Source organism: Uranotaenia lowii, unplaced genomic scaffold, assembly GCF_029784155.1.
Source record: "Uranotaenia lowii strain MFRU-FL unplaced genomic scaffold, ASM2978415v1 HiC_scaffold_797, whole genome shotgun sequence".
Classification (NCBI taxonomy): domain Eukaryota; kingdom Metazoa; phylum Arthropoda; class Insecta; order Diptera; family Culicidae; genus Uranotaenia; species Uranotaenia lowii.
In genome coordinates this window covers 1-25,000 of record NW_026598752.1, presented here as the reverse complement: position 1 = coordinate 25,000, position 25,000 = coordinate 1, and the positions used below count along the sequence as shown (strand labels likewise).

General features: G+C 36.5%; 4 protein-coding genes across 5 annotated transcripts; 3 read left to right on the top strand and 1 right to left on the bottom strand.

Moving 5' to 3' along the window:
• Window positions 1-4: 4 nt before the first annotated feature.
• On the top strand, window positions 5-5,514 carry LOC129760874 (probable phosphorylase b kinase regulatory subunit beta; the record flags this gene model as incomplete). The annotated part of the gene is made up of 10 exons (XM_055758554.1): window positions 5-419; window positions 536-747; window positions 1,219-1,233; window positions 1,565-1,591; window positions 1,825-1,842; window positions 2,221-2,388; window positions 3,123-3,227; window positions 3,298-3,423; window positions 3,487-4,553; window positions 4,616-5,514. Coding segments are annotated over 10 exons (2,670 nt in total), but the record flags the coding sequence as incomplete, so codon positions are not given.
• Window positions 5,515-6,245: 731 nt separating this feature from the next.
• LOC129760875 (phosphatidylinositol-glycan biosynthesis class W protein-like) lies at window positions 6,246-7,947 on the top strand. The gene has a single exon (XM_055758555.1). It carries the CDS (start codon window positions 6,341-6,343, stop codon window positions 7,745-7,747), a length of 1,407 nt encoding a protein of 468 aa, XP_055614530.1. The 5' UTR covers window positions 6,246-6,340; the 3' UTR covers window positions 7,748-7,947.
• A 387-nt stretch (window positions 7,948-8,334) lies between these two features.
• On the top strand, window positions 8,335-15,288 carry LOC129760876 (dymeclin). Of its 2 annotated transcripts, none has more exons than XM_055758557.1 (11): window positions 8,335-8,689; window positions 8,889-9,035; window positions 12,073-12,381; window positions 12,452-12,556; window positions 12,618-12,943; window positions 13,006-13,178; window positions 13,242-13,367; window positions 13,442-13,780; window positions 13,856-14,032; window positions 14,094-14,216; window positions 14,283-15,288. In XM_055758557.1, the coding sequence occupies exons 1-11, from the start codon at window positions 8,547-8,549 to the stop codon at window positions 14,430-14,432; spliced, it is 2,118 nt and encodes a 705-aa protein (XP_055614532.1). In that variant the 5' UTR covers window positions 8,335-8,546; the 3' UTR covers window positions 14,433-15,288. The 2 variants fall into 2 exon arrangements, with proteins under 2 accessions (XP_055614532.1, XP_055614531.1); XM_055758556.1 differs by having other exon boundaries at window positions 13,850-14,032.
• Window positions 15,253-21,722, bottom strand: LOC129760877 (kunitz-type serine protease inhibitor Hg1-like). The gene is made up of 2 exons (XM_055758558.1): window positions 21,262-21,722; window positions 15,253-15,757 (listed from the first exon to the last, which is right to left on the bottom strand). The coding sequence occupies exons 1-2, from the start codon at window positions 21,582-21,584 to the stop codon at window positions 15,646-15,648; spliced, it is 435 nt and encodes a 144-aa protein (XP_055614533.1). The 5' UTR covers window positions 21,585-21,722; the 3' UTR covers window positions 15,253-15,645.
• Between the last annotated feature and the right edge of the window lie 3,278 nt (window positions 21,723-25,000).

Here is a 25,000-nt window from a genome sequence, read left to right as displayed (position 1 = left end):
TGTGGTGTATGTGGATATCGATGCGCACAACCGAAATCGAAGTATCTTCGAAACCATGTTACCTCGGGAATCGAGCTCCAAGGGTGTGGACGCTTCGCTGATTCCGACCCTGTCGTTTCCTGCCTTCGCCTCGCACGAAGACCGGCTGGTGGATATGACCAAGAACAATGTGGTGGCTCGGTTGAAGGGCAAGAAGGGATTCAAACGTTTTAGCCGGGATGGTTATCTATCGAGGTTGGAGGATAAAACCAGAAGGTATTATCATCGGGGTGAGATCAAGGATTTCGAAGGTTACGAATGCGAGTGGCCCATGTTCTACACCTTCATGATCATCGATGGAGTGTTCAAAAATAATCTGGAGCAAATTGAGGAGTATCAGATGGAGTTGCGGAAATGCATGCATTCGGATTTGAATGGGGGTAAATAGACATCTTGTTGCATTCTTTTGATTAACCTCTGCTTTTTTAGGGGTCGCTTCAATCTACTTTTCAATTCTCAGAGCTAACTAACCCTTTTTTCTAATCCCACCTGCCAGACCCGGTGGTTTCGATGTGCTACGCTCCGGACGGGGACGGAATGTTCACCCGGGCCTCGTCCCATTCGCTGTTCCTGTGGGGCCAATCGGTGTTCGTAATCGCCCAGCTGCTGACGGCCGGTCTGCTGCACATCAACGAGCTGGACCCGATCCGTCGCTATCTGCCGTCCTACAATCGGCCCCGCAAGGGTGGCCGCTACTCGGCGTTCCAGGTAAATAGTTTGTAAATGCTCTGGCAGCTCCAAGTGCGCTATACTAAGAAACGCCCTAATCGATTAGCAGCACTCGAGAGAAATACTCACAACTCCCGCGTTCAAAATTCTGTAAAACGATCGTCCCCTTATGAATTGGAACATGGCAAAATGTGTGGGGTACTTTTTAACAAGCAGCAAAGCACCGCCCACCTTAAAAAAAATGCGCGCGCACACAGATGTGTTGTATTTGATGTTTGATATTGGCTATTGATTTGCTCTTAGTATTCCTAGTGTGAAGCGTGATCCTAGTCGAAGGTGGTAGAATTAACGGCAGTATTTTTTCTCTTTCCATTTCTCTCTTTTATCGCGCCCCCATGGCATTTCTCTGGCACCCTACTCGAAAAACAAAAACATATAACCCACGGTTTTGTATAAAATTTTTCCAATCATGTTTGTATCGTTGTTGTGCTAACCCATGCCACGGCACAGGCAAAGCCGGGATTAGTAAGTAATCTCAATCACGATGCGATGTGTGTTTTCTCTTTTTGTCTGTCTTCTTGGTAGAATAGAAACCGTCGAATCTTTCGATCAGAGCTAGATTCTCTATCTACTTCTGGAGGATTCAAAATTGGAACTAGAATTGGATGCGTTTGAAAGCGTGTTTCATGTGAAATTATTAACCAAAATTATGATTTAAATGTATATTTTATTTCTTAATGTAGCTGTAGATATCATCAGTTTTAACTACCCCTAATAAGAATAGTTTAAATTATTTATGTTTTATTATGGTTTCCCACATTACACATGAACTAATACGTTTTCTTTTACAACTTAGCGGACTATACGTATGACTAAATGTTACGTAAGATGTTCTTATAGTTTGATATAAGATGCACTCCTTATTTTGAACAACTGATAACAATTTGATTGGTTTTTAAATCTGGTTTTGTTCCTCCAAACAAATAACCCCAATTGGAAACCCAAAATTTTAGATTTCCTAACTTTTTTTTAGTTCAAACGTTATCAAGTATTCATTCTGTGAATAATGAAAATCGTAATCTTGTTCTCTTTTCTATTACCAATCATCACACTCAGCGTACTAAAATCGGAAGTGTAAGTATCGCCAATAGATGCCACAAATATGGTTCAAATAATTTCCATCGATTGATGGGTTAAAATTCTTGTGCTTGAAAGTGAACAAAATTTTAGTGAAATGTTGCACACCTTCAAATAATTTTCTTCTTTTCAACGAGTGCGCAAACCACTCGCTAATTCCATTCTGCTTGCAACTTGCCAAATTGATTGATATCGAAATTCTGCTTTCTATTTTTTTATCCATTGAAATGCATACACCGCAAACCTGTAAATATGGATTTCGAAAAAAACTGGTAACATTTTCCTATGCTTTCCTCTAAATCGAAACACCTTCCCTTGTGCTGCACGTTGATCATTTGCTCATGTTCCCTGAAAATATTCTTTTAAAAAAATAAGGCCCTAGCCATGCACCGTCCACAGTCACCTATGAAAAAACCGGTTGCAGCATCTTCGGTTATCCACGAAATGGACGAAACGACCGGTAACTGTAAGAATAGCAAGGATAAGGACGGCGACGCCGATACGGACCAACAGTCGGATATTTCCGACATTGGAGAGAGTCATGTAATTAGTTGAATTGTTAAGAACAAACGTTAATTTGAGAAAAAAAATGTCGAAGAATGTGTACGAGTTTGTCCAATTTTCCTAGTTATTCTTTAGTCTGTTGAAAAATTCATCGTATTATTTTCAATCAGAGCTATGAAAATTACGAAAAGAATCATAATGTTCTGGAATTTAACAAAAAATATTTTAACCCCAACATGGGTGTTGAAGTTGATTTTAGATAAGTACAGGAAAAAATTCTAATACTCAGAAACTAATTATTATAAATCTCCTAAGAGGACGAATGACCAAGTTGGTTAAAATCCTCTATAAATAAACAAAATAGAATAGAATAGAATACTCAGAAACACAAATTAGAAACGATGCAAGGGACGGAAACCAAAATCAACCAGAGGTCCGCATGGTTCCAAAACATGTTCGCGGATCATTGCTGTTGTAAGAAGAAGTAACACATAAACTCACTGCAAAACACCAACCCTATTGGTACTTATCATTGTTTATAGTATCATCATTGGAAAATTTGAGCGCACCCTTTCATCAATTATGTCCTAAGTAACTAACCGCAACGAACCAATTGGAATGTGCGTTTGTCAATAACCTCTTGCGATGTTTCGGATCAGATTTCAGTGAACATTGAAATTTAAATTGAATATTTTCAATAGAAATTCTACGCTATAACTAATATTGTTTCCCTTTTTTCGTCATTATCCTTTTAAATTTGAAACAAACTTTAGGGTACAGCAACCGATTTAGTGGTGCAGATTGTTCTGATCACAGAATCTATGCGCCTGCAGGCGATGATGGCAACATATGGAATTCAAACGCAAACTCCGCACGAAGTAAGTTTGAAACCGTTGTTATGAAATCATTTTTTTGTTACCTTGACGAGGATTGTTTTTTCTTTTATAGGTCGAACCTGTTCAAATTTGGTCTTCAACGCAGCTGATCAACGTTTATCAACAGCTTGGTGTAAACGACAAAATCGGATTGACCGGAAGACCTCCGCGTCCCGTAGGTTCATTGGGTACCAGTAAGGTATGTTCTATCAAGATTGCTCTTCAACTTGAACAATTCCAAACTTTCTTTCTTAAATTCCAGGTCTACCGAATCTGCGGAACCACCGTCATGTGCTACCCCTTGATATTCGAAGTGTCCGATTTCTACCTCTACCGAGATATGGCCTTGCTGATTGATGACATCAAAACCGAGCTACAATTTGTTGGTAAATATTGGCGACTATCAGGTCGCCCAACCGTTTGCCTATTGATCCGCGAAGAGCACATGCGCGACCCACAGTTCAAGGAAATGATCGACCTGCTGGCCATGCTCAAGAAGGGCTATTGCGATGGAATGAAGGTGCGCATCGGTCGGCTCCAGAATCTCATCTCCAGCTCCTGTATCGAACATTTGGATTTCATGTCCCAGTCGGATCTGCCCGATTCGAATGAAACGGCCTTCGCACAGATTCACCATGACTACATCGGCTACCAAAGCTTGACGGATGTTCCCAGGGCACAGTCCTACAGGGAGAAGAAAATTACGGCCGCCGAATACCAGGCCAAGTCTACACCGGACTTGATTGACGGTTTGCGGAACACCGAATCCATTTTTCTGCAGTGTCAACTGCTGGGCATTATACTACTACGTGAAGGCGCCAACTACGAGATCAATGGGGAATCGGTGCACAATCGTCTGACCGAATTGTATTATCGGGCCGGAACGCTGCGCTACTGGCGAGCTGTCCGATACTGTAGCTCTCTACTGAGGCATATTGTCGACTCAATCTCGCCCTTCATTACCACGGTACTGGTCAATGGCAAGCAGATCACCGTCGGTGTCATTGGCCAGCGAGAAACCGTCTTCGATAAACCGATGACTCCCTCGGAGATTCAGAACGTTATGTACTCCAGTGTGCAACCGTTTGACGTTATTCACGCTGTGCTGCAACAGGAGGTTGTCCTGTACTGTGGTCGGTTGATCGCCACCAACCCAGACATTTTCAAAGGTATTCTTAAAATTCGTGTCGGCTGGGTGCTCGAAGCCATGCGCCTGTACCTTAATATGTCTGGAGACGAAGGTGCTGATATTGAAAATTTGTCACCGTTCCAAATTCGTAAACTACTCCAAAAGGTAGTCACCGTTAGCCAATGGGCTGATGAAAACCAGTAAGTATTAAATTAATCAAACAACAAGAACAGTTTTTTCAACAGTTTTTTCTCAACTCTAGTTTCAGTGCCCTCCACCGTCGGCAACTGGAAGGCTGTCTGTGCCGTGTGCCACCAACATTCTACAACCACGTGTGGGATGTTCTCGAGCGGACACCTCACGGTATAACGGTGCAGGGACATAACTTACCGGCTAGCACCACCTTAACCAACAAAAGCCGCAGCGAGTTTTCCTTTGCCCTGCAGGTCGAAGAGATGCTGAACAAAATTACTCAACCCGAACGACGCCAGATTTCGGTCGAACTCCTATGCATAGTGGCCACCATCCTGCGACGTAATCCAGAACTTCGTTTCAATCAAATCCTGGATCTAGATGTGCTGCTCGAAGATTCTTTCATGATGTACTGCAAGGATAACGATATGGAAACTACTAAGGACATTACACCATTATTTTCGCTGTCCCAAGCGCAAACTACCGGCTACCTGGCCCGAGCTGCGGTCAACAGTGTTCTTCAACGGTGTGCTCTCAGTACCGAAGATTTTGCCGAAGACGTCGAAGACCATTGTCGGGTGCAGTAGATCGTTTTTACCGAAACCAATCGGTGATTTTAACCTATCAACGGTGCTGCTATTGCTAAAGCGCGGTTTTTATATGTTTTATTTTTCTTAATTTTTATTTTGACAAAGTGAAAAATGTATTCTTCTATAGAACTTAGTTCGTTGCTAGTGTTTACTGTGAGTAAAGAGTTTATAATCAATTTTTATCAGAAACAGAAAAAAAGTTCCAAAGAAAGCAAAAGTTAATCTATATCCAAAGTTTATTTCGGCCATGTATTAATTAAACTGTAGCTTTGAAGCAGCTTTATATAATTTTAGACAGCTCCAAACAAAATCAAAACTTAACTCAAATCTACTAGTTGTTGTTAGCTTGCCATTACGAATAAAGTGTAACTTAGGTTCATTTTCAGTCTTCTAATTCGTTTCTACGTTGATTCGAAAGACTCTCGTTTCCCTATCAAACATGATTTCTCAACTGACTTTCATTTCAAAACGTTTACTTTCACGCAATATGTCTCTGCGTCCATACTAACGATTATTTTTTCTCCAAATTGCACTGCAATACAGTTTTCTATCTCACAACGCTTTTAGTTTGGGCGGAAATTTCCATTTAAGCGTTGTTCTTACTAAACTTTCTCAGACAAACAACCTTTAAGTTGGAGTTCAGCTTTATCATTTTAAAGTTCGTTAAACGCTACATTTTTGTAGTTTAAAGACGGTGGGATTATTTATTTATTCTTAATGTTCAACGTGGCTGGCTAATTTTCTCACATGTTTTGGGAACAGCTCGTCTCCGCAGAAGTTTCATTCTTATCTTTGAATGTCTGCGATGTTCAGTTTTGCTTAAGAAATAGAAAAATAATCCCAAACGGCTTTCATTTCTTCCGTCGTTTGTGTACTCTTTCTAATTTAATCATTAGTTTTTATAGGATTGAATGTTTTACAGTGATTCATGTTTTTCTTCTAATGGTCAAGTAAAACGCGTGTCCTGAAAAGAAAATGACGCGCCCTATTTTTACTTTTACGAAGCTGTAGTACTAGATTAGATTTTCCGCCCACCACCCACTCAAACGCAAAACAAAACAGCGCCTCTAGCGGAAAATGATTAGAACTACAAGTGTAAACAAACTTATCAGTGCAAGTGTGATCAGCAAAAAATTTACGAAATCGATTCTGCTTTTCATGTTTTAACAAATTACGCTTCGTTACGCGCGATTCCGTCTACCAGAATGGACCCCGCGGAGTACAAGGTATTGCACGAAAGTGCCATGCAAAACAACAACGGAACTTCGGCCCTGGATGTGTTCCTGCACATCGTTCCGTCGTTCTTCACCACCTTTCACACGGTCCAGCTAATCCAGGCCACGGCAGTCGTTCACATTCCCGGTCGGTTTCTGCTGGAGTTCGGTTTGATCGTGATACCGTTCGTGCTGATGGTGACGACAATGGATCGGCTGGCGGTGAACGTCAGTGTGACGCTTCTGCTGATAACTGCGGTTTCGGTGGTTCATCAAATGCGACACAAGACCCACTTCATGCCATTCGTACAGATTCCTGGAAAACAACCACAATTTGTCACCGCTGTCCGGGCACTGATTAACATGATGACCGCTGTTTGCATTTTGGCCGTGGATTTCAAGGCGTTTCCTAGAGAACTGGCCAAAACTGAAACGTTTGGCTTCGGGCTGATGGATGTCGGAGTTGGATTGTACGTTTTCAGCAATGGCATCGTCTATAAAGTCAACAAGGAACAAAAACTCGATTTAACACGATTGAAGAATGTATTGGTGGGTAGCTGCCCTTTGGTTGTTCTCGGGGCAACACGTTGGTTCGTCATTCAGGAAATCGACTATCAACAGCATGTGTCTGAATATGGAGTGCATTGGAACTTTTTCCTAACGCTGGCGGTAATAAAAATAGTTGGAACTCTTATCATGGATCTCGTGAAGGAACCTGAAACTGCCAAGTTTATAGCCATTAGCTTACTTTGTTGCCACGAGATGTTCCTGCATCTAGGAGTTTCGCAGTACGTTATGAATGAAAAAATTGGCCGGGAATCGATTATCGATGCCAATCGAGAAGGGATATCTTCCATTCCGGGATATATAGCTCTCTATCTGGCTTCAGTTTACTTGGGATCTGTTATGAGACCTGGTCAAGAGATACAACCAGCCAAAAAGTTTCTGCGATGTGCAATCAAACTCACCATAATAGCTGCCATCTGCTGGAAGATGATTTACGTTTGCGAGGGCATGTTTGGAGTATCCCGTAGGCTGGCCAACATGGGTTACGTTTTCTGGATCCTATCGATCGGATCCTCCATGTGCGTTTTGTTCATGTTTTTTGAAGTTTTCATCTACTTCGTGCGATTCGAGGAACCGAAAACACCGGAACAGATCATGAAATCGGACAACTTCTGCATTCCATACCTGCCATTGATCTTTGAAGCCATCAACGCAAATGGGTTGGTGTTTTTCTTGGCAGCAAATCTGCTAACCGGACTGGTCAACATGATGTTTCAGACGATGCTGTTGGAGATACCGGCTGCACTAACAATCATTAGCTACTACATTTTCATTCTGTGCGTGGTATCCGTTTTCTTGAATGTGAACAACATTAAACTAAAAATATGGTAATACATTAAAGTAAGACAGCACAACTTTAACTGCCCCTTTATAGGTATTGGCTCTAGTCATTCGTTTCCCGTTAGGCTTAGTAAGGCTTATTGTTTTTCTAATGTAAAATCACTGTGAAAACAAAAATAATTGTACACTTCAAGATCTCATCATCGTATCATGTATTGTAAATAAATCTTAATCATTGGAAATACATCCATTTCAATAATCTCCAGTTTGTGGACATTAATAAATAACAAGCACTTATATTTATTTTGATGACATTCTTTTCGTGGAGAAAATTGAAGAAACGCCCGCCTAAAACTGAAAATACAGGTAAAAAATCTACCAATAACGAAACGACCTTAACAAAAAAAATGTTTCCAATCCCGAGGAAATTGAAACATGGGAATAATATAGTTATTGCTCCGACACTAGATTATATGCACCATACCGAACCACTTTTGAAAAACAAACATTTAAAAAAAAATTAAGTTCTGTCCGTAACTTTAAAAAGAGTTGAGAACCACCAATATTGAAATTGCGTTCCCAGTCTCTGACACAGCCCGAAAACGTCACCACGTTGATGACAGTTCAGTGCGGAACGAATCGTCATCAGCAAAAAAAAGTATGCATCTGTGGCAGATTGGCCAATCCAGTGAATTTAATCGTCTATTTTAGGGTGAAATAAACAACGTAAAAAGGGCCGTGTCCGGTAAAGGAATCCGGAAAGAACGGTGTGTCGACCCACCCAGCTGTATCCAGGTAAAAAAAGCTTTTTCGAACCGAAAAAAGACAACAAACCCCGTAAACCATCATCATGGGTATGAACATTAGCCGTAATGTTGACCTGGCCGAGAATGAGTTTCTGCAGCGATTCGTGGGCAAAGAACACGTCCCGGCTTACAATGACGAGTTCTGGAACAGTTTCCTGCAATATCACATCCATCTTCCGACAAATAGGTAAGTGTTGTGCCGGTAGCCGGAAGGTGTTAATTTATTTGGGTAAGGTTTCCTGCTCGATGAGGGAAGAAGGTTGCTGCTTATCAGCGACGCTCATTTAAATGGACAACGCTTCCTCTTATCAGCAGGAGATCGTACCAAGCTTTCAACTTCCTATTGATGGAGAAGTATTGAATCATGTTTTCCCATTTCGTTTTAGCCAAGAGCAACTTAGTCTGGACTCCCGACTGGAATCACTGTGTCAAAATTTCATCAGCCACAATTTGTCATCCGGAAACTTTGGCTCGCTAATCAATATATTTTTGCTGCGCGTTTCCGAACTGCTGGCGCTGTCCGATGCAGAAAGGTAAGTTGCTAAGATAATTATTAAGAATAATTGAACAGTTCAGCGTTCTGGCGATCAGATTATTAGGCATATTTTAAATTGTGATATATTTCAAAACATCCTCCTGCAGTATCTATAAGAGCATAATATAGCATAAAACATACATATTATAATTTCTTTTGTTAATTCCGTTATTTTTTAAGTTAGGTGGTCTCAGAATTCTGCTATTTTACAAAGTTTAAAATTGCAAAAAGTTATCATGTCGAATTAAAAAAAAAATGACTGTAAGTATACAATTTGTTGCTTAGTCAAAATAATTCATCCTGCAAAATTTCTACTCATTCAAACTTAATTCAGAAGTGGCAGAGAGCGCTTTAAGTTTCGATTTTTTTGCCCCTGAAAATAACCAAAGACTGGACAGAAATCGTCTTCCTGGATTAAGTTGTTTTTCGGAACCCCGGTAGATTCAGACAGAATGTTTTAGAATTGTTAAAGGAATCATAATTTGCACCAAACCGCGTTTTAACCTTTTGAATGTTTATGAGATATCATACGCTTTGTTTTTCACTGGGTGGTTTTCAAATTTTTGGATGAGTTCTTTAAACGGTTTAAACAGTCAAAAAGATTTTCAAATACAAACGATTCACCTAGGGGCCGTTCAGATACCACGTGGACAGAAAAATGAGATTTTTGACCCCCTCCCCCCCCTCCGTGGACAAGCGTGGACATTCGGCAAACCCCTACCCCCCTCCCCGGATGTCCACGTGGACAGAATTGAATTTTTTTTCTTAATGAAATTTGACAGTTAGAAATCACAACTTTTTGCCTTTTTGTTATTGAAATGGCTGATTTAATAAAAATAAGAATGATCATTTCCCGATATAAAATTTTTTTATCAATTTTAAATTTCTAAACTATCATATTTAAAACTTGCCTCAAGTTAGTAGCTACTTATTGTTCAAACTTAAACTGGTAAGCTTTGAAATTTAAGATTTTGATTTAAACATCTCAATATTTTTTCACCTTTAGAAAATATTTTGTGAGTAAGTTTGTCCACGTGGACATGACCCAAACCCCTACCCCCCTCTCCGTGGACAAGCGTGGACATTTCCATACCCCCTCCTCCCCCTAAGTTGTCCACGTGGTATGTGGACGGCCCCCTAGGACAAAAACAACAGACAAAAATCTAAAAAAAATGAAAATATAAATAAATGAAATAATGAGAAAAATCACAAAATTACAAAAATAAAATAGTAATATAAACTTCAAAGACTTGTTACAATTTTTTGTGATTTTTGTCATTTTGTAAATTATGTAATTTAATGAGTTCTTTTAACAGTTTAAAAAGTCAAAAAATAATTTAAATGACAGAGCACACAGATTTTCAATAACAAACGATTTACCTGACAAAAACAACAGACAAAAATCTAAAAATATAAAAAAAATAAACAAGGGAAATGACGAAGAAATCACAAAATTACAAAAATAAAATAATAACATAAACTTCAAAGACCTGTTACAATTTTTTGTGATTTTTGTCATTTTGTGAATTATGTAATTTGTGGTATTTTTTTTTTTTTTTTTTGTAATTTTTAATTATTTTTCAGTTGGCGAGATGGGCAAATTTGTCCAGCCATCAAAAACCAAAGAAAAAAATATTTTCATTATTGCAATTTTTGTAATTTTTATCATTCTTGTAGTTGTTGTTATTTTTATAATTTGCATTACTTTTGTAAGTTTTGTACTTTTATAATTTTTGTAAAGCTTGTCGACTTCGTCATTTTAGTCTTATTTTAACTTTTTAAATTTTGTTTTCGAACCACACTTTTGCAAAATTAGATTGAGGACGCCTTATAATCATTATAATCTAACATATTTAAAATGATCCTATGTCCCTTTTTGACCATATGGACTTAAAAGATTCTTCGTGAATTTTAATAAGCGATTTTAATAAGGTTGCAAAATTTTCAAACGCGTCTTTCTCGAAACGTCATAAATGAACATCGACTCTTTTCACGTGTTGGTGCTGAAATGAATAAAATGTTGTATGGAGCAAGTCGTGATTTATTTGACGAGCCAGCTCTTAAACATTCCGTATCAATCCCGACCTTTCAACATGTAGAGGCCATTAATCAGTTCGGTATTTCTGTATTGGCGATCAACTGTTAGTAGTTATGCAAAGTGGAGATTGTCTATGCTTTTGACAAATTTTTTTGCACTCAACTATCTGTATGTCAATGCGGCGTTCCAATCGGCAAACGTTCGGTGTTTTTCATCGCAAAATCGGTAATTCAAGTCGAATAATTGCTAAGTTTTGTGCAATAACTGAAAAGACTCAGCCACTTTAAAAGGAAATAAGAATAAATGAAGAAATTTATTTTTTTGTTTCGATTATAGTCGTTTTACCATCTTTATTTCAACGTTTCAGTTGACGGACAGTTATTGAAAAACTCATCCGGTAGAACTTAAAATCGCTTTGGCTCTCTGGAGCCACCTGTTTATTTTTCCTTCATACGCTGGAACAACATTTGTCAAACAATCAAGGATCATTAATTAAAATCGTCGTGGTGGCTTAACCAAATGAGACTGATTTCAAAGCTTTAATTATACTGCCGCAACATGGAATCAGTTCTGTTTTGTATATTGATAAGCATGTTCATTATTAAGATGAAAATGTAGTAGGCATAAAAAATATCTGAAAGTCTGGTTTAAACTTTTCAGTTTCGAGGCAATGATATTGATTTTATTTTTATCTGTAAAATTTCGATTAACTTTTCGAATGAATAAATCATGTTTCGAAAAAAATACTCCTTTACTCTCTGGAGCCACCATCTAAAGTTGCATGTTGTACCTCCAAATATTACTAAAAGGGCTTAGATGGGAAATCATAGACATAGGAAGGTTGAATTTTTAGAGTTTTCGAAAATTTTGCTTCAGGTTGCTCGAACAACCTTATATTAGATTTTAGAAATGAAGTATGGTAAAACATGAATACTGTTCTTCTTATCGAAATGTTTTAAAATTCAATGGATTAATTTCATTTTTTTCAATTATTTAGCTCGATTCACATCTGGCAAGCATTCAATGCTCTGTTCATCATCAGAAGTCTGATCAAGTACATGATCGAAACTGGATCCGAGTATCAACTGATGCAGCATTTCGAAGCTTTACCCATTCAAAGCAACAACCAACCAGACACGGTGGCAACGGCAGAACAAGTCGGCAGCGATGGCACCACGACGGCTGTGAATGTGGACAACAGGGCTTCTATCGATACTCAGGCGGCCCTGGCAAAACTGATCGATGGTACCAAATTTGAAACATTCATGGAAGCTTTGGTGAACATTATAGTGGTGATTCCGGTGAAGTAAGTTCTTTCTTAGAAAAAAAAAAAAAATAGAAGACGAAATGTTGATTTAAAAACATTTTTTTTGTAGAGAGTTTACATATCATCTTCATCTCGAAGCAGTAAACACTTTGATCGTACTCCTGTCGGTGAGTCAATTTAGTCAAAATGGAACAGAAAAGTCGATCATTTTCAGGTAAAAATTGATTTGACGGTCAATAAAAAAAGAAATGATAAAAAATTTATATATTTTATAGAACAATCTACAAATGCCAGCACGCCAACACATTAACGAGTGCCCTGTTGCACTTCCTGGCCCGTATGGCCCAGGTACCAGCGACGATGTTCGGGTTCGGCAGTGGAGGTTCGTTTGTTTTTGGCATCGCCGAATCGTTGTGGTCTCTGTTGACATTCTCCCGGAAGCAACCGGACATCCTAACGGCCCACGATCTGCCGACCGCTTTCAAGGATCACTACCCCTTGGCCAACCAGAGCTTGTTGTTGATTTTAATCCTTACCAACCATCACACGACGAAAGATAATCCGTACCGGGCGAGTTTGTTCGGGTGTGGCGATTCTCAAGGTGGGTTTTTTTTTATGTGGTTTGAAAATCGAGTAATACTAATAAAGCTATATTTTCTACAGAAGAATCTTTGAAAGACGAGACAGCTTCCTTTAAAATCGACTTCTGTTCCCTTTACAATACATTGTGCCGAATTGTTACGATAGATCAGGCCACACTGTTACTGTATCTTTTACTGCATCGAAATCAACGCTTCTATCGATATGTTATGGCGCAGCAGAATCTTCAACAGTTGGTGAGTTCCAATAAACCAAAGCAAAAACTTGATTAAACTTATTAGAAGTAATTCTTTTTACAGGTTATTCCTATTCTACAAACTCTTTATAACGCACCTGACAGTACCTCTCATCACATCTACATGTCACTTATTGTACTTCTAATCCTAAGCGAAGACGATAACTTCAACAAAAGTGTGCACCAAATTGTTAGTATAACTTAATATAACTTATATTGGAAACATTTTTTTTTTAATAAAAAAATGTTACTTGATCGTTTCAGATGCTAAAGAACATAACATGGTACACGGAACGATCCATAACGGAAATTTCACTCGGTGGTCTTCTGATACTGGTCGTCATACGCACCATTCAGTATAACATGCTTAAAATGAGAGACAAATATCTTCACACCAACTGTCTGGCCGCACTAGCTAACATGTCCGGTCAGTTCCGATCTCTGCATCCTTACGTGGCTCAGCGACTTGTTAGTTTGTTCGAAACCCTGGCCAAAAAGCATGCCCGCCTCGATCAACAGCTGAAGCAAACGGACATGAACGGGGATCCGGTGAGCAACGCTGTGGCCGTAGCCATAGCTCCGGGATCTACCTCCGACGATATGGTGAGTATTGTTCGTGTTTCTCGTGTTCAGTCCGCGTGTTAACTATAGAGCATGATTCTACCGTCGTAGTTACAGGATCTGTCTGTGTTGGAGGAGGTGCTACGAATGGTGCTAGAAATACTCAATTCCTGTCTGTCCCATCAGCTAGTGTACTGTCCAAATCTGGTGTACACGCTACTGTACAAACGAAACGTATTCGAGGCCTTCCGGAGCCATTCGGCTTTTCAGGACATTATTCAGAACATTGACATGGTTGGTGTTATTTTTTTAAATATAAAAAAATAATTATAACGGACGTTTAATTTTTTTATAGGTTGTAGGATTTTTCTCATCAAGGTTGGTGCGGGTACAGGATCAACGAGGTGAACTAGGTGTCAACGAAGTGCTCGAAGTGATATCTAAAGGAGCAAGTCAGTGGTCTAGCGATCGTTTAAGGGTATGCACAAACCTAACCCTAATTCAAAAACAAAATTAATTGAAAAACGAATTCCATTTTCAACAGAAATTTCCGGACCTAAAGTTCAAGTACGTCGAAGAAGATGCACCGGAGGAGTTCTTCATCCCCTACGTATGGACGCTGGTTTGCAAGGCCGGTTGTGTACATTTTAGTTCCGAATCCATCAAAGGTGTCACAACGGAACTGAGCTGTTAGCCCGCCATATGAGGGCCGGCCGCCGATAAACGCGTTTACACTAGAAGTGTAGTAATCGTGTTTTTCATGCTATTCGTCTTAGAATGAGAGATCCTAGATAACCGGTAGGAGGTATTGTTAAATGCGAGTTATTCGAAGAAAACAGAAACAAGTTTAACAATTTTAGCTGATAGAACGTCTCCCTATTTTCTGTTCTATTGTTACAACGTGTGATCGCGAACGAATGACTGCACTTCAATAAAAGCACGTCTAGTAAACAACCTACATAATAATTGAATGAGTTTTTAAGCATTCCTTGGGAACTTTCTGTGTTTCTTATTTTTGTAAATATTTTTGTTTCATTCTAATTTGTTTTCTGTAGCAATGAGGACAAAGCTCAAATTCAAACTGAAACTGTACATAGAATCTGAAACTCTTCCGTTATTTATAATTAGATGTTTTGTCAGATGAAATCACGATTATTGTTTTTATTGGTTGGACTAGAAAATGATTGTACTGATAAATGTATTTTATGTTTTATTTTGAAGGAATGTGTAGTTTTTCAATGGCAACAAAGTTGGTTATATGTTTAGAAACGAAACAAAAATGATGTTTTCTTCCGCGATCACTACTGTGTAGGAAGCTTGAAATCATTTTTTTAATTCTTGATACACATGTTAGATTGTAAAGCTTTTAAATAGTAACCATACTAGTTTCGAAATAGATATCTAAGCTTTCCCGACGTAGTATTTAAACAAAACTAACATTATACCCGACATTGTTTCTTCTAATTTGAATCTTGGAACATTTCTTACAGAATCAATAAAACATTTTTTTTTCAAATCAAAATATTTATTTAATAAATACCTTAATCAAAACTTATAAAATAGTGTGGTTTAAAAAAAACAGCTTATTGAGAGAGAAAACATCCTACATAGTATCGCGTTCAGTTTTCAGCTTACAGCTTAACAAACCATAAAATAATAACAAAAAAATCTATCACTTGGTGGGGAAGCAGTCTGTCTATAGCGAATATTTGTTTGTGATCAGCCAATTTTGAAGCTTGGTGTTCTCAACCGATTCCGACATCTCTGAATGGTCCAACGATTCCAGCCACTCATTTTGTTTGGAACCAAACAATTGTCATGTTGAATTTCATGTTTTTTGTTGAATTTGGTTGGTTTGTCGATTGATGCTTTCTGGAGCATCAAAAAAAAAGTTTGTTGTACTCTTTTCACACGCCTCGGCAGGTATCCATACACTTCTCGTACGTCATGAAATTGTTCGCGTTTCCATCACAGCCCCCAAAGGTGAACTCGTGACAGCTCTTCGAGTCCATGTCGTATCTGGGAATTAAAAGAATAGAACAAATTTTTAACATAAGTATCATTGGGTTCCATTGTAGATATATACTAGAAACTTATTAGTTAATTGCAAATGATCAAAATTAGATTAACAATTCTTGAATAAAAATGAAAAATATTACAGGATATACAAGGGGAAAATTCTACTTTATCCACTTTAACTTTTTTTTAGGAATAAATAAACTATGTAGAACAGAATCATGCAAAAATAATTAATTTTTTTAGGAAAAAATGTTCATATAACAGAATGAATATAGTCTTTTAAAATCGAACAATTGTCGGTTTCTTCGAATGCGTTTTTTCAATTGCTGATTTTCCAGCAAAATTTTACTGGTTTCCAGCACAAAAAATTGCGGTGTAAAGTACCGCGTCTAAGGAATAAGGATTGGACATTAGACGGGAAAATATTCGAATAAAGTCCCGACTAAGGTCCAATCTATTAAACCAGGGTTTAAGGCAATACGATTTCTTATGTTTACAAAAACACGATTTCGTAATCTTAATTCCAAATCAGAACTTTATTAGCAATGTTTCAGGAACCTCATTCATGGGTCTGTAATTTCAAATTTGTAGTTCTGAGTTTCAATTTGAATTAATTATTTATGTTATTTATTTTAAATTTGAATTCAAATTTGAATTTCGAGTTAGGAATCTGAATCTGAGCTTTCAATTCTGGATTGTTAATTTGAAACTTTTTTATATTTGCATTGAACTTAAGAATTAAGTTAAGAAATTCAAATCTGAATGTGAAACAATTTTTGTTTCTTTTTTCATATTCGAAAAATTATTTTCCCAATATTCAAAATGCATATGAATTTCGAAAATCATTTATCAAATTTGATATGAAATGCAAAACTAAACTTAAACCAAAATTTCAAAGCATCTATTTATTTCTTATTTCTTATGAATCCGAAATACGAAAAAGAAATACAATATTGGTTACGGGAATATGGGACCAAAACCTTTGAAATGAGTTTAATTTCATAAATAAATCAATATTTATAACTGAATTTCTATAAACAAGTGACAATTTTTTTTTAAAACTGTAGCAGTATTTTGAATAACCGTACTCAATCATCAGAATTTGATTATGAATTGACAGTTTTGAGTGTAGAGGAGAATACCTCGCTTGATATTCTTGACCCCTCATCGGACGGGGTGTTTAACTGCCCAAGCCCCTCCCGTTTTTACGACCATGATTGGCCGTATGTATGATAAATGGGAAGGCTGGTCTGTTGAATAAATCAACAATAAAATCAAAACTTCGAAAAAAAAGGTTCAACATCTATCCGAAGATTATTTAAAGTTAGGATTTAAATGAAAGGATTCATTGAAGCAAAAAAAAGCGAAAGCGGTTTCTGAAAAATAATTTTATTAATACTCAAACCGTGTGTATTATGAGCACAAATCACAGAGTCTAATAAATTATTTTACTAACTGTCTCATATTCATTGCATTTGAAATAACTAACACAATCCGAATTCTTGAATTAATGTCAGGTAAGGTCAATATTTAACCATGATTAATTGTTTGGAAAATTATGATTATTGTTACTTATTATTCATCTAAATCTACATTTCTTTTCTACATTTTTCAAAGGATTGATTGAAAAATTATGCTGTATTTTGAATTTTAAAAGAAGAAATTTTAATTAGGAAAAAAAATCATTTTAAACACAGGAGAGTTTATACTATAGTGGATGATTTAATTTAATTTGATAAATATAATATCGAAGAATATTTTAAATATTATTTCCAGGGTGCCTGTGATCAAAGTCAGAGAAAACATATATAATAAAATTATTCCAGTTATCAAAATAAGAAGCTAAAAGAGTTCGTAATGAACTTCAGAATAATAACTTTATATATTTACAATACATCATGTTCAAGGGACAAAGTACATGTTGGGAAATGGATAATTTCGTGACACATTAACATTTCGCATCAAAATTTTTTTTTCAAAGTTGGTACTCCGAATCGTATTTTGAACTTTTAATAGATTATCTAAAAATCATGGAATCGATCATAATTTTATATAATAAAAATAAATGAAACGTTAATAAATTTTCAATTACGGATTTAAAGTTTAAAATCATAGGCTCTGAAAAATTTGTCACTTTCAATTGAAATACTGGGTCCTGGAACAGAATAGAATAGAACAGAAGGTAGAAACTACGATTCTCTTTACAAAATTTCAGATTTGAAGGCTTAAGTTTTCAGAACACGAAAATTCAGTGTTGAAAAAAAAAAGACAAATTATCGTAAAACAGGGTAACATTGACATAATCATCAATAACTAAGTCTAAAGTTAAAATATCTCAAAACTTTTTTCTACGTTTAAAAACCTACATGTTGAGTTTAAAATTGAGAAAAACTTGGTTTGTTTTTGAAAATTTCAAATGTAAGTAAAAATGTTATCAAAAAATCATGAAACATCAATTTTTTCGAAGGCTCACAAACAAACACCCTTCCTGATGAAATCAGAGCGTTCAGAAGCAGCAGGTTGATTAATGTAAGAGTTCAACTTTTTTCCTTAGTAAATTTATAGTTTTGGTGTTGGTAGTTTTTTGTTGTATTTTGAGATAAATTTTTTATATTTAAAAATAGGGACGTTTTCCAAGGCTAGAAACCCTATCAAATGGTTTAGTCTGAAGGAGAAAATTAAAGGGGAAAAGGTAATAATTTTTGTTGTTGTTAAAATTTTACAATTAATTTTACAAAATTTAGCCCCTTAATTCATGCACCATCATTGTCCACATTTCGATCTTAATTGCTGTTCGGCCTTTAAACACGAACTGCCTTAGTTCATCAATTACTAGCATTTGTAAATATTATGAAGGTGTTTTGTATTCTTTATGATCAAGAAAACTCGTTACAACCGTCAACATAGAGACTGATCAATCAGCATCAAATTCAAAACAAAGAAGAAATCGATTGTTAAATCAAATTTAAAGTAATCTAATAAATTTCTGCAATCATGTGTTTAAAGGAGTCCAGTACTGGTTTTAAAAATATCAAACATGGCACATTCCCCTTAACAGAAAAAATATCGATGAATATTGAAAAAAGTGATCAATCTTACCCAGTTTTACGGTAATTAAAAATTTTCCAAAAATTTCAATAGTTTAACTATCTTAAATTCGGTTAATTTAATTGAAAAAAAATTGTTCTTCCAAAATCGTTAAATTCATTTGAAAATTGAAACAAAATTTGATGATAGAATGGATAAGTTTTACAACATTTTAGAAGAATTTTTTTTTCAATAAACACATCATACCATTATAAAAAACTTATTTATATAATTTAATTGATAACTTAAGGAAACAGCATATTGATGCTTATGTTTTAATGAATAATTTGGTAGATTTCAACGTCCCGAACTTGAATTCTTTAATTTGATCCATCACCTTTAGTTTTGGTGATATAGAGTTTAAATATGTAGGTATGTATCAGTTTTTATGTGAAAGCAATCATTGATAACTGATTTACTAACAAGCCAAAATTTTAGAAAAAAATCTGTTTGTTCATTATACTTCATTCAATTAAGGGATAGTATTTTGATGGTGATGGTGCACGATAAAAAAAAGTAAAATTTAACAATTTGTTGAAACCAGCAAAACGATTAGATTTATGCTTTAGAAATATCTAAATTCAGTTTGGTTTGAAACTTCTTTAGAAATTCGTTAAATTAGGAAAAGTAAACAAATAAAAATCTTCTTTAATTTTTTCTTAGAACTCAAAGCTTTTATTTTAAAATAAAATGTTTTTGTTTTGAAGTTTTGTTAAAAATTACAGAACTTTCTTAAATATTTTTAACGTATTTTCAAATATTTCAATTCAATTTTCAAATTTAGATTCAGAGCACCCAAATCAGTCAAAATTACGTTTTAGATTCATTGCACCTTGGAAAAATGTAAATTTTGTGGCCTAGTGTAATTTATCAAAACCTTTTAAAATAAGATGTTGAACATTAAAAAGAACGAGAAAAAATTTTAATTGGGTTTAATTGGTTTCTTCAATTTTTAGTAATAAAGTAGAAGACATTAGATTTTAGATTTTTGGATTTATTTCCGCTGAGCCTAGGGTAGGGCTTGAGACATTTTATTTTTATTTACATTTACATTTTATTTTATTTAAGACTCAATTCCGCCGGAGGCGACCCAAATTTCAAATTTGCTGGTTAACACTTGTTTTTAAACACCTTTAAAGAGCAAGTAATTTGTCTACGATGAAAAATTTTACTTGGAAATCTTCATGGGGGGAGGAGGGGGGGGAGGGGTAAACCTTTAACACGCCCCCTCACCCCACGGCTCGTACGGCTTTGCTTTTTCAGTACATCCCTGGCGATTGTGGAATGAAAATTTTGTCGTCCCATACAAATTTCCATACAAAATAAAAACACGTTGCACTTCAGGACTGAATGAATTGTTTCCATTTCCTATTATCGGCAATAAAAACAACAAAAAAAAGTTATTGGACGTGTTAAAAATGGTCTAACATATATACTAGCTTCTGTTAAGTTGTACTTCGTAATATTGATCATCTTTCGAGTTGGTTATTTTATGCAATTTTTGGTCATTTTATTTCTGTTTTATTTTTTCCCCAAGCTCACCGTTTCATAAGGTTCTGGTTTATTCTTTTCGCACTCAGATTTTTCTTGGAATAATCAACTAAATATTACCCACATATCACTAAATGTCCGTGAAAATAACACATACATAAACACTTTATGTATGGAAAGCTTAAAAACAAAATCATAATAGTCACGTAAAATTGTTTTTTAAATATCAGAGTTTTCTTTACAAACAAAGATAGGTTGTTTTTTTAAATTTTAAATACTTTAGAGCAAGTTCACTGGTGTTTAAAAAAAGTGGTATAAATTTTGTCACTTTTTGCACATTTTGAAAATTTTGTCATGCAAAAACAATTTCAAGATCTGTGGCCTTCAAGTTTTTTAACAACACGTGTTGTAGTTTCGCATGCTGTGATGCAAAAATAGCGATATTTCTATCACATACGGCTGAAATAGAAACAGTGATGTAAAAAACTACAACGCCCAAAGATCTTGAAAACATGTTTGCATGTTAAAATTATCAAAATGTCGAAATTTCTAGCACTTTTTCCCAACACTTGCTCTAAGTGTTATTAGGAGTCTACTTGGTTGAATAATTCTACTGAATAAAAGCAATCGAAAGATTCCCTTTAATTCAATTGCCGTTGTTGATTTGAAAGTAATTTTCAATAATTATCTGAATTTTAATAGAAAATTGTATCAAATATCAAGTACGCAATTCAATTAGACCCTGTTGAGTCAAGAGAAAGAAAACGGTTAAAGTTGTCTCCATCATCTATTAATTATCACTTTCACTGATAACATTGCATTAGCACTTAATTAAACGATGCCTTAGATCCGGTTATTCAAAACTGTCCTTCGACGCATAACCACAATATTAGTCACTCGCTTAGCCGATCATTGAAATCACTCACCTCCATCGGGGCAGCAAAGCACGACAGAGTCCCCTCCTGGGGGGAAGTTTGCACTTTTCACTGTTATTCTTGGCCCCGGAATCGACTCGATTGCTCGTTTGCAGCGGAACAGAAGAACCCTCCCGCTTTTGGTAGGTTTTGTCCGAATCATCGAAATCATCGTAATCACTCAGGTATTCCAACATTTTGTAAAACATTTTTCCACTTTCGGCCGTTAGCTGATCCCACACGTCCACCGGTTTGGCATCGCCGATACTTTTCGCCATTAGGAAACACACCGTCAGTCCCAGAACCATCCACCGAACGTTCACTGTGGAATGCATTTTGTAAGGTTTGTTTTTTGGTAACTTATAAGAAACACCTCCGAAATTCTTCAATCAATTCAGTGTTTTTGGTTCACTTGTCCCGTTGAACAACTTGATCGAGTCACTGCGTGCGCTGCACTGTTGCGATCCGGTTCGATTTTACGATCTTATATTTATTTTTGACTCTTCAGCGCCAACCGTTCCAGTTCAACTTCTTCGATCGCGCGAGCCCACCTTGATAGGCCTAGCTGGGTTGGTTTTGTATTTAGCTACGTGAGTCATTCCACGAAACGGAGCACAGTGGTCCAAAACGCAGTAGTAAGGCTGGCAGAAAGTCGATTTTTGAAGCGGTCAATATTTTCTATCCACTAAGGTTTTTTAACGCGGTATCAATTCCGTCGTTAACGTATAGGACTCGAAATATTTTCGCTCTAAAAACGTGTTGAATTTAAATACATGGAATTTCTTAAAGAGCTATTAAAATTTTTCGAGTTCTTATGGTAGAAACTAATGGAAAATAATTTCAAGTAAAATTCGATTTTTTTTTCAGTGAAATTTTGATTATTTATTTACAATTTTTAGAATGTTTCGGAGCCAAAAATGTTAAAAACATATTTATTGCCAGGTTTTTCGGACCACCGTGCGCGCTTTTGTCAATCCGAGGGCTGGTTTGTTGCCGTGAAGACGTAGGAGCTGAGAAATATTTAAAAAAAACAAATATCCATCGCCGAGCTGCAATTTCTCGAAGGTTCACAAACATTCCGTCATCAATAACGTCAATTTTGCATGCTTGGTAGTACCGAGTTGGTACTGGCTCGGTGGGAAATCCGTTCTTTCCATCCGTTTCGGGGTTTTGGATTTTGTTTCATGCGCGCCGGATGTCAAGATCACTTGCATGAGCTATCTTTCAGCAAACACGTTCATGATTTTTAATTATGAAAATTAGACATGTTTAACAATATATTTTAAAAGGGAAACATGTCTTCAATCTCAGAATAACGGAGGATCTGCAAGTTCACGTTGCAGTAGGTAGTAACTTCCCGAGCAGACTTTGATGCCTAAGCTGATAGCAAACATAATCCAAAATGAGGTATCAATACCAAAAAGTATCAATATGCTGAATTTTAATGGCAAATCAATACCTACTAAATTGAAGGATCAATGTTAAAATGATAGCAATATTAGGTGCTGAGTTCACTGCAACAGCTACATAAGGATAAGAAAAGTGAGTTCTCGTTGGGAGCATTTTGTGGCATTGAATGTTCTGCGACGAAAAATCAATTTTATTGAAGTTTTTTAATTTAAATTTAATTTAAAATAATAAACCAATTCAGTCATAACCAGCATAGTGCGCGTATCATTTAGTATTGATTTATTAGTCGCAGAAAAACTAGACCCACAAATCAGACCCTATTCTAATAATGAACTTCCTTAGAGTTGGAATTATCGGTATAAGATTCTATGCCGGACCAGCATTAACAAGCTTTCTAATAACTGGCATTGTGCTCCCAGCGGAACCGCATTGCATATGTCTGAAAGAAACTAAAGAAAACATATCCCATATCCTATCACAAGACAAAGCAGGATGGAAACAGTCAGCCACCAAGGATATTGTCGAATGATGGACCGAGCGCTGTGTGTGTATGTAAACCGGCATTAGAAAAAAAATTCTTTGTTTCTAATCGACGGCAAAAAATCACCAGCCAAAATGAAATTCTACGAACAGCTATAGCTACTTGAAGGAATAGATAAAACTGGAATTTGAACATGAAAAACGCTATAGGTTGACAGTTGAGTATGTATTTGAAAATTGCTAGTTTTATTAGGCAAACTATTGTTTATTTACTTGCATCCGAATTCCACGGGTAACGATATTTCCATTCTCTCTGGAGCCACGTATTTGAATTATTTATGGTTATAAATTGACAAGAACAAACAAACCGGAGTCTATATGATGTGCAACTAGCAACTGGTCTCACTTTGGCAAAAAGTAGACGAGAATTGGATGCGACGGTGGGGGCGAAACGCTCCCGAAATTTGACAGCTGACTGTAGGCTGGGCTGCTGGCTGGCTGGGATGCCAGGTGTTCTGTTTTTTTTGGTTTTGCCAATCATCAATATATTATTCAGAAAAACATTTCGCCATGATTTTTGCAAATATAGTCCATAGAAGCGAAAAAATTCTTCCGGCTAAGTTCCGGGCTGGTAAACAAAGCTGGAAGACGTTGAATCAATAGACGACGGTGCCAATTTTGTCGGTAGCAGTGAGTAACATTAATTTTCCATTACTTATAACAGATTTATGCTTATTCAACACTATTTTCTTCCAAGATCTGTCTGGAAGCAGCAGAAAGTCATCGAATCGGATGGTAAAATGGCGAGGTATGACATTCCATCGTTCGAGATGAAACAGGTGCTTCAGGAGGACCCCTGTCTGTTGCCATCGCTGCTCCAGAAGATCCAATTGAGTAATCCGGATCTGATGGGTATCATTTGGGAAAACCAGATGGAGTGTTTGGCCCTTTTGAACGAGGGAACCGGTGGCAGTGTCGTAGTGCATGATGTAGCCGCGACTGCTGCTTCGATGGTGAACACCCCCTGAATCCGACCTTGATGCCATCGATCGGACAAGCAACATGCGATTTAGGATTATGGTTGTTTGATGCACCCTGTGTATTTTAGTGAAGTTAATTGTAATTAAGGAAATAAACTAAAACCCAATTTGATTTTAAATCTTTTGATCTTTGGTCCACGACATGCACAGTCATACATACATAGACTTTTTTTCTTTGATTTTGTATCTCACACACTTGGCATCCCTGGACCCCCTTTTTCGTTAACACTTCAACCAGCTGTCAAAACTTCATACAATTTGGCTGAACGTGCGATTTGGCATGTGAGACCACCATTCTAGATTTATCATGGGCTGGATTATTTCCGAAGCCATAACTTGAGTTGTTGTAAGAAGACAGGTCTATAATTTTCACTTTTCTAGATGTTAAGAACTGTTTTTGAGAGCTATGGGGCTAACATTAAACTTTTTTTGAATAATCTTTTTGCCCAACCCATTTTGTATTCGGCCGACCGAATATTCGGTACATCTCTAGTCTACATGATGGCTATTTTGTTTGAAAATCGAAAATTGTGACGATAAAACGTGGTTGGGTTCTGATACAAAATAATATTGATTTAAAAAAACGTCACAATTCTGTTTTTTTTTTAAGTATGGAGTTTGATTTTTGTGTCAGTTGTTAATTAGAATGTTGTTTTTTATAAATTTGGATTGAGCTAAGCATTTGCTAATTCAGATAGACTAGCTTCACAACTTCACAAGCGTTATTTAGGCAAGAGTGATTTGCATAAGAGCTATTAGCCCCCCCTGGACATATAAAAACTTTTTTGAACCGATCGTAATCGTAATTGTTTACGAGATAA

Bases quoted from the DNA above. Each gene is read 5' to 3' on its own strand.
- LOC129760877 (XM_055758558.1), bottom strand. From the start codon at position 21,584: ATGCATTCCACAGTGAACGTTCGGTGGATGGTTCTGGGACTGACGGTG. The intron at 15,758-21,261 runs GTGAGTGATTTC...TTTAATTCCCAG, and splicing joins GCTTTGCTGCCCCGATGGAG to ATACGACATGGACTCGAAGA.
- LOC129760875 (XM_055758555.1), top strand. From the start codon at position 6,341: ATGGACCCCGCGGAGTACAAGGTATTGCACGAAAGTGCCATGCAAAAC.
- LOC129760876 (XM_055758556.1), top strand. From the start codon at position 8,547: ATGGGTATGAACATTAGCCGTAATGTTGACCTGGCCGAGAATGAGTTT. The intron at 9,036-12,072 runs GTAAGTTGCTAA...TCAATTATTTAG, and splicing joins GCGCTGTCCGATGCAGAAAG to CTCGATTCACATCTGGCAAG. The intron at 14,033-14,093 runs GTTGGTGTTATT...ATTTTTTTATAG, and splicing joins TTATTCAGAACATTGACATG to GTTGTAGGATTTTTCTCATC.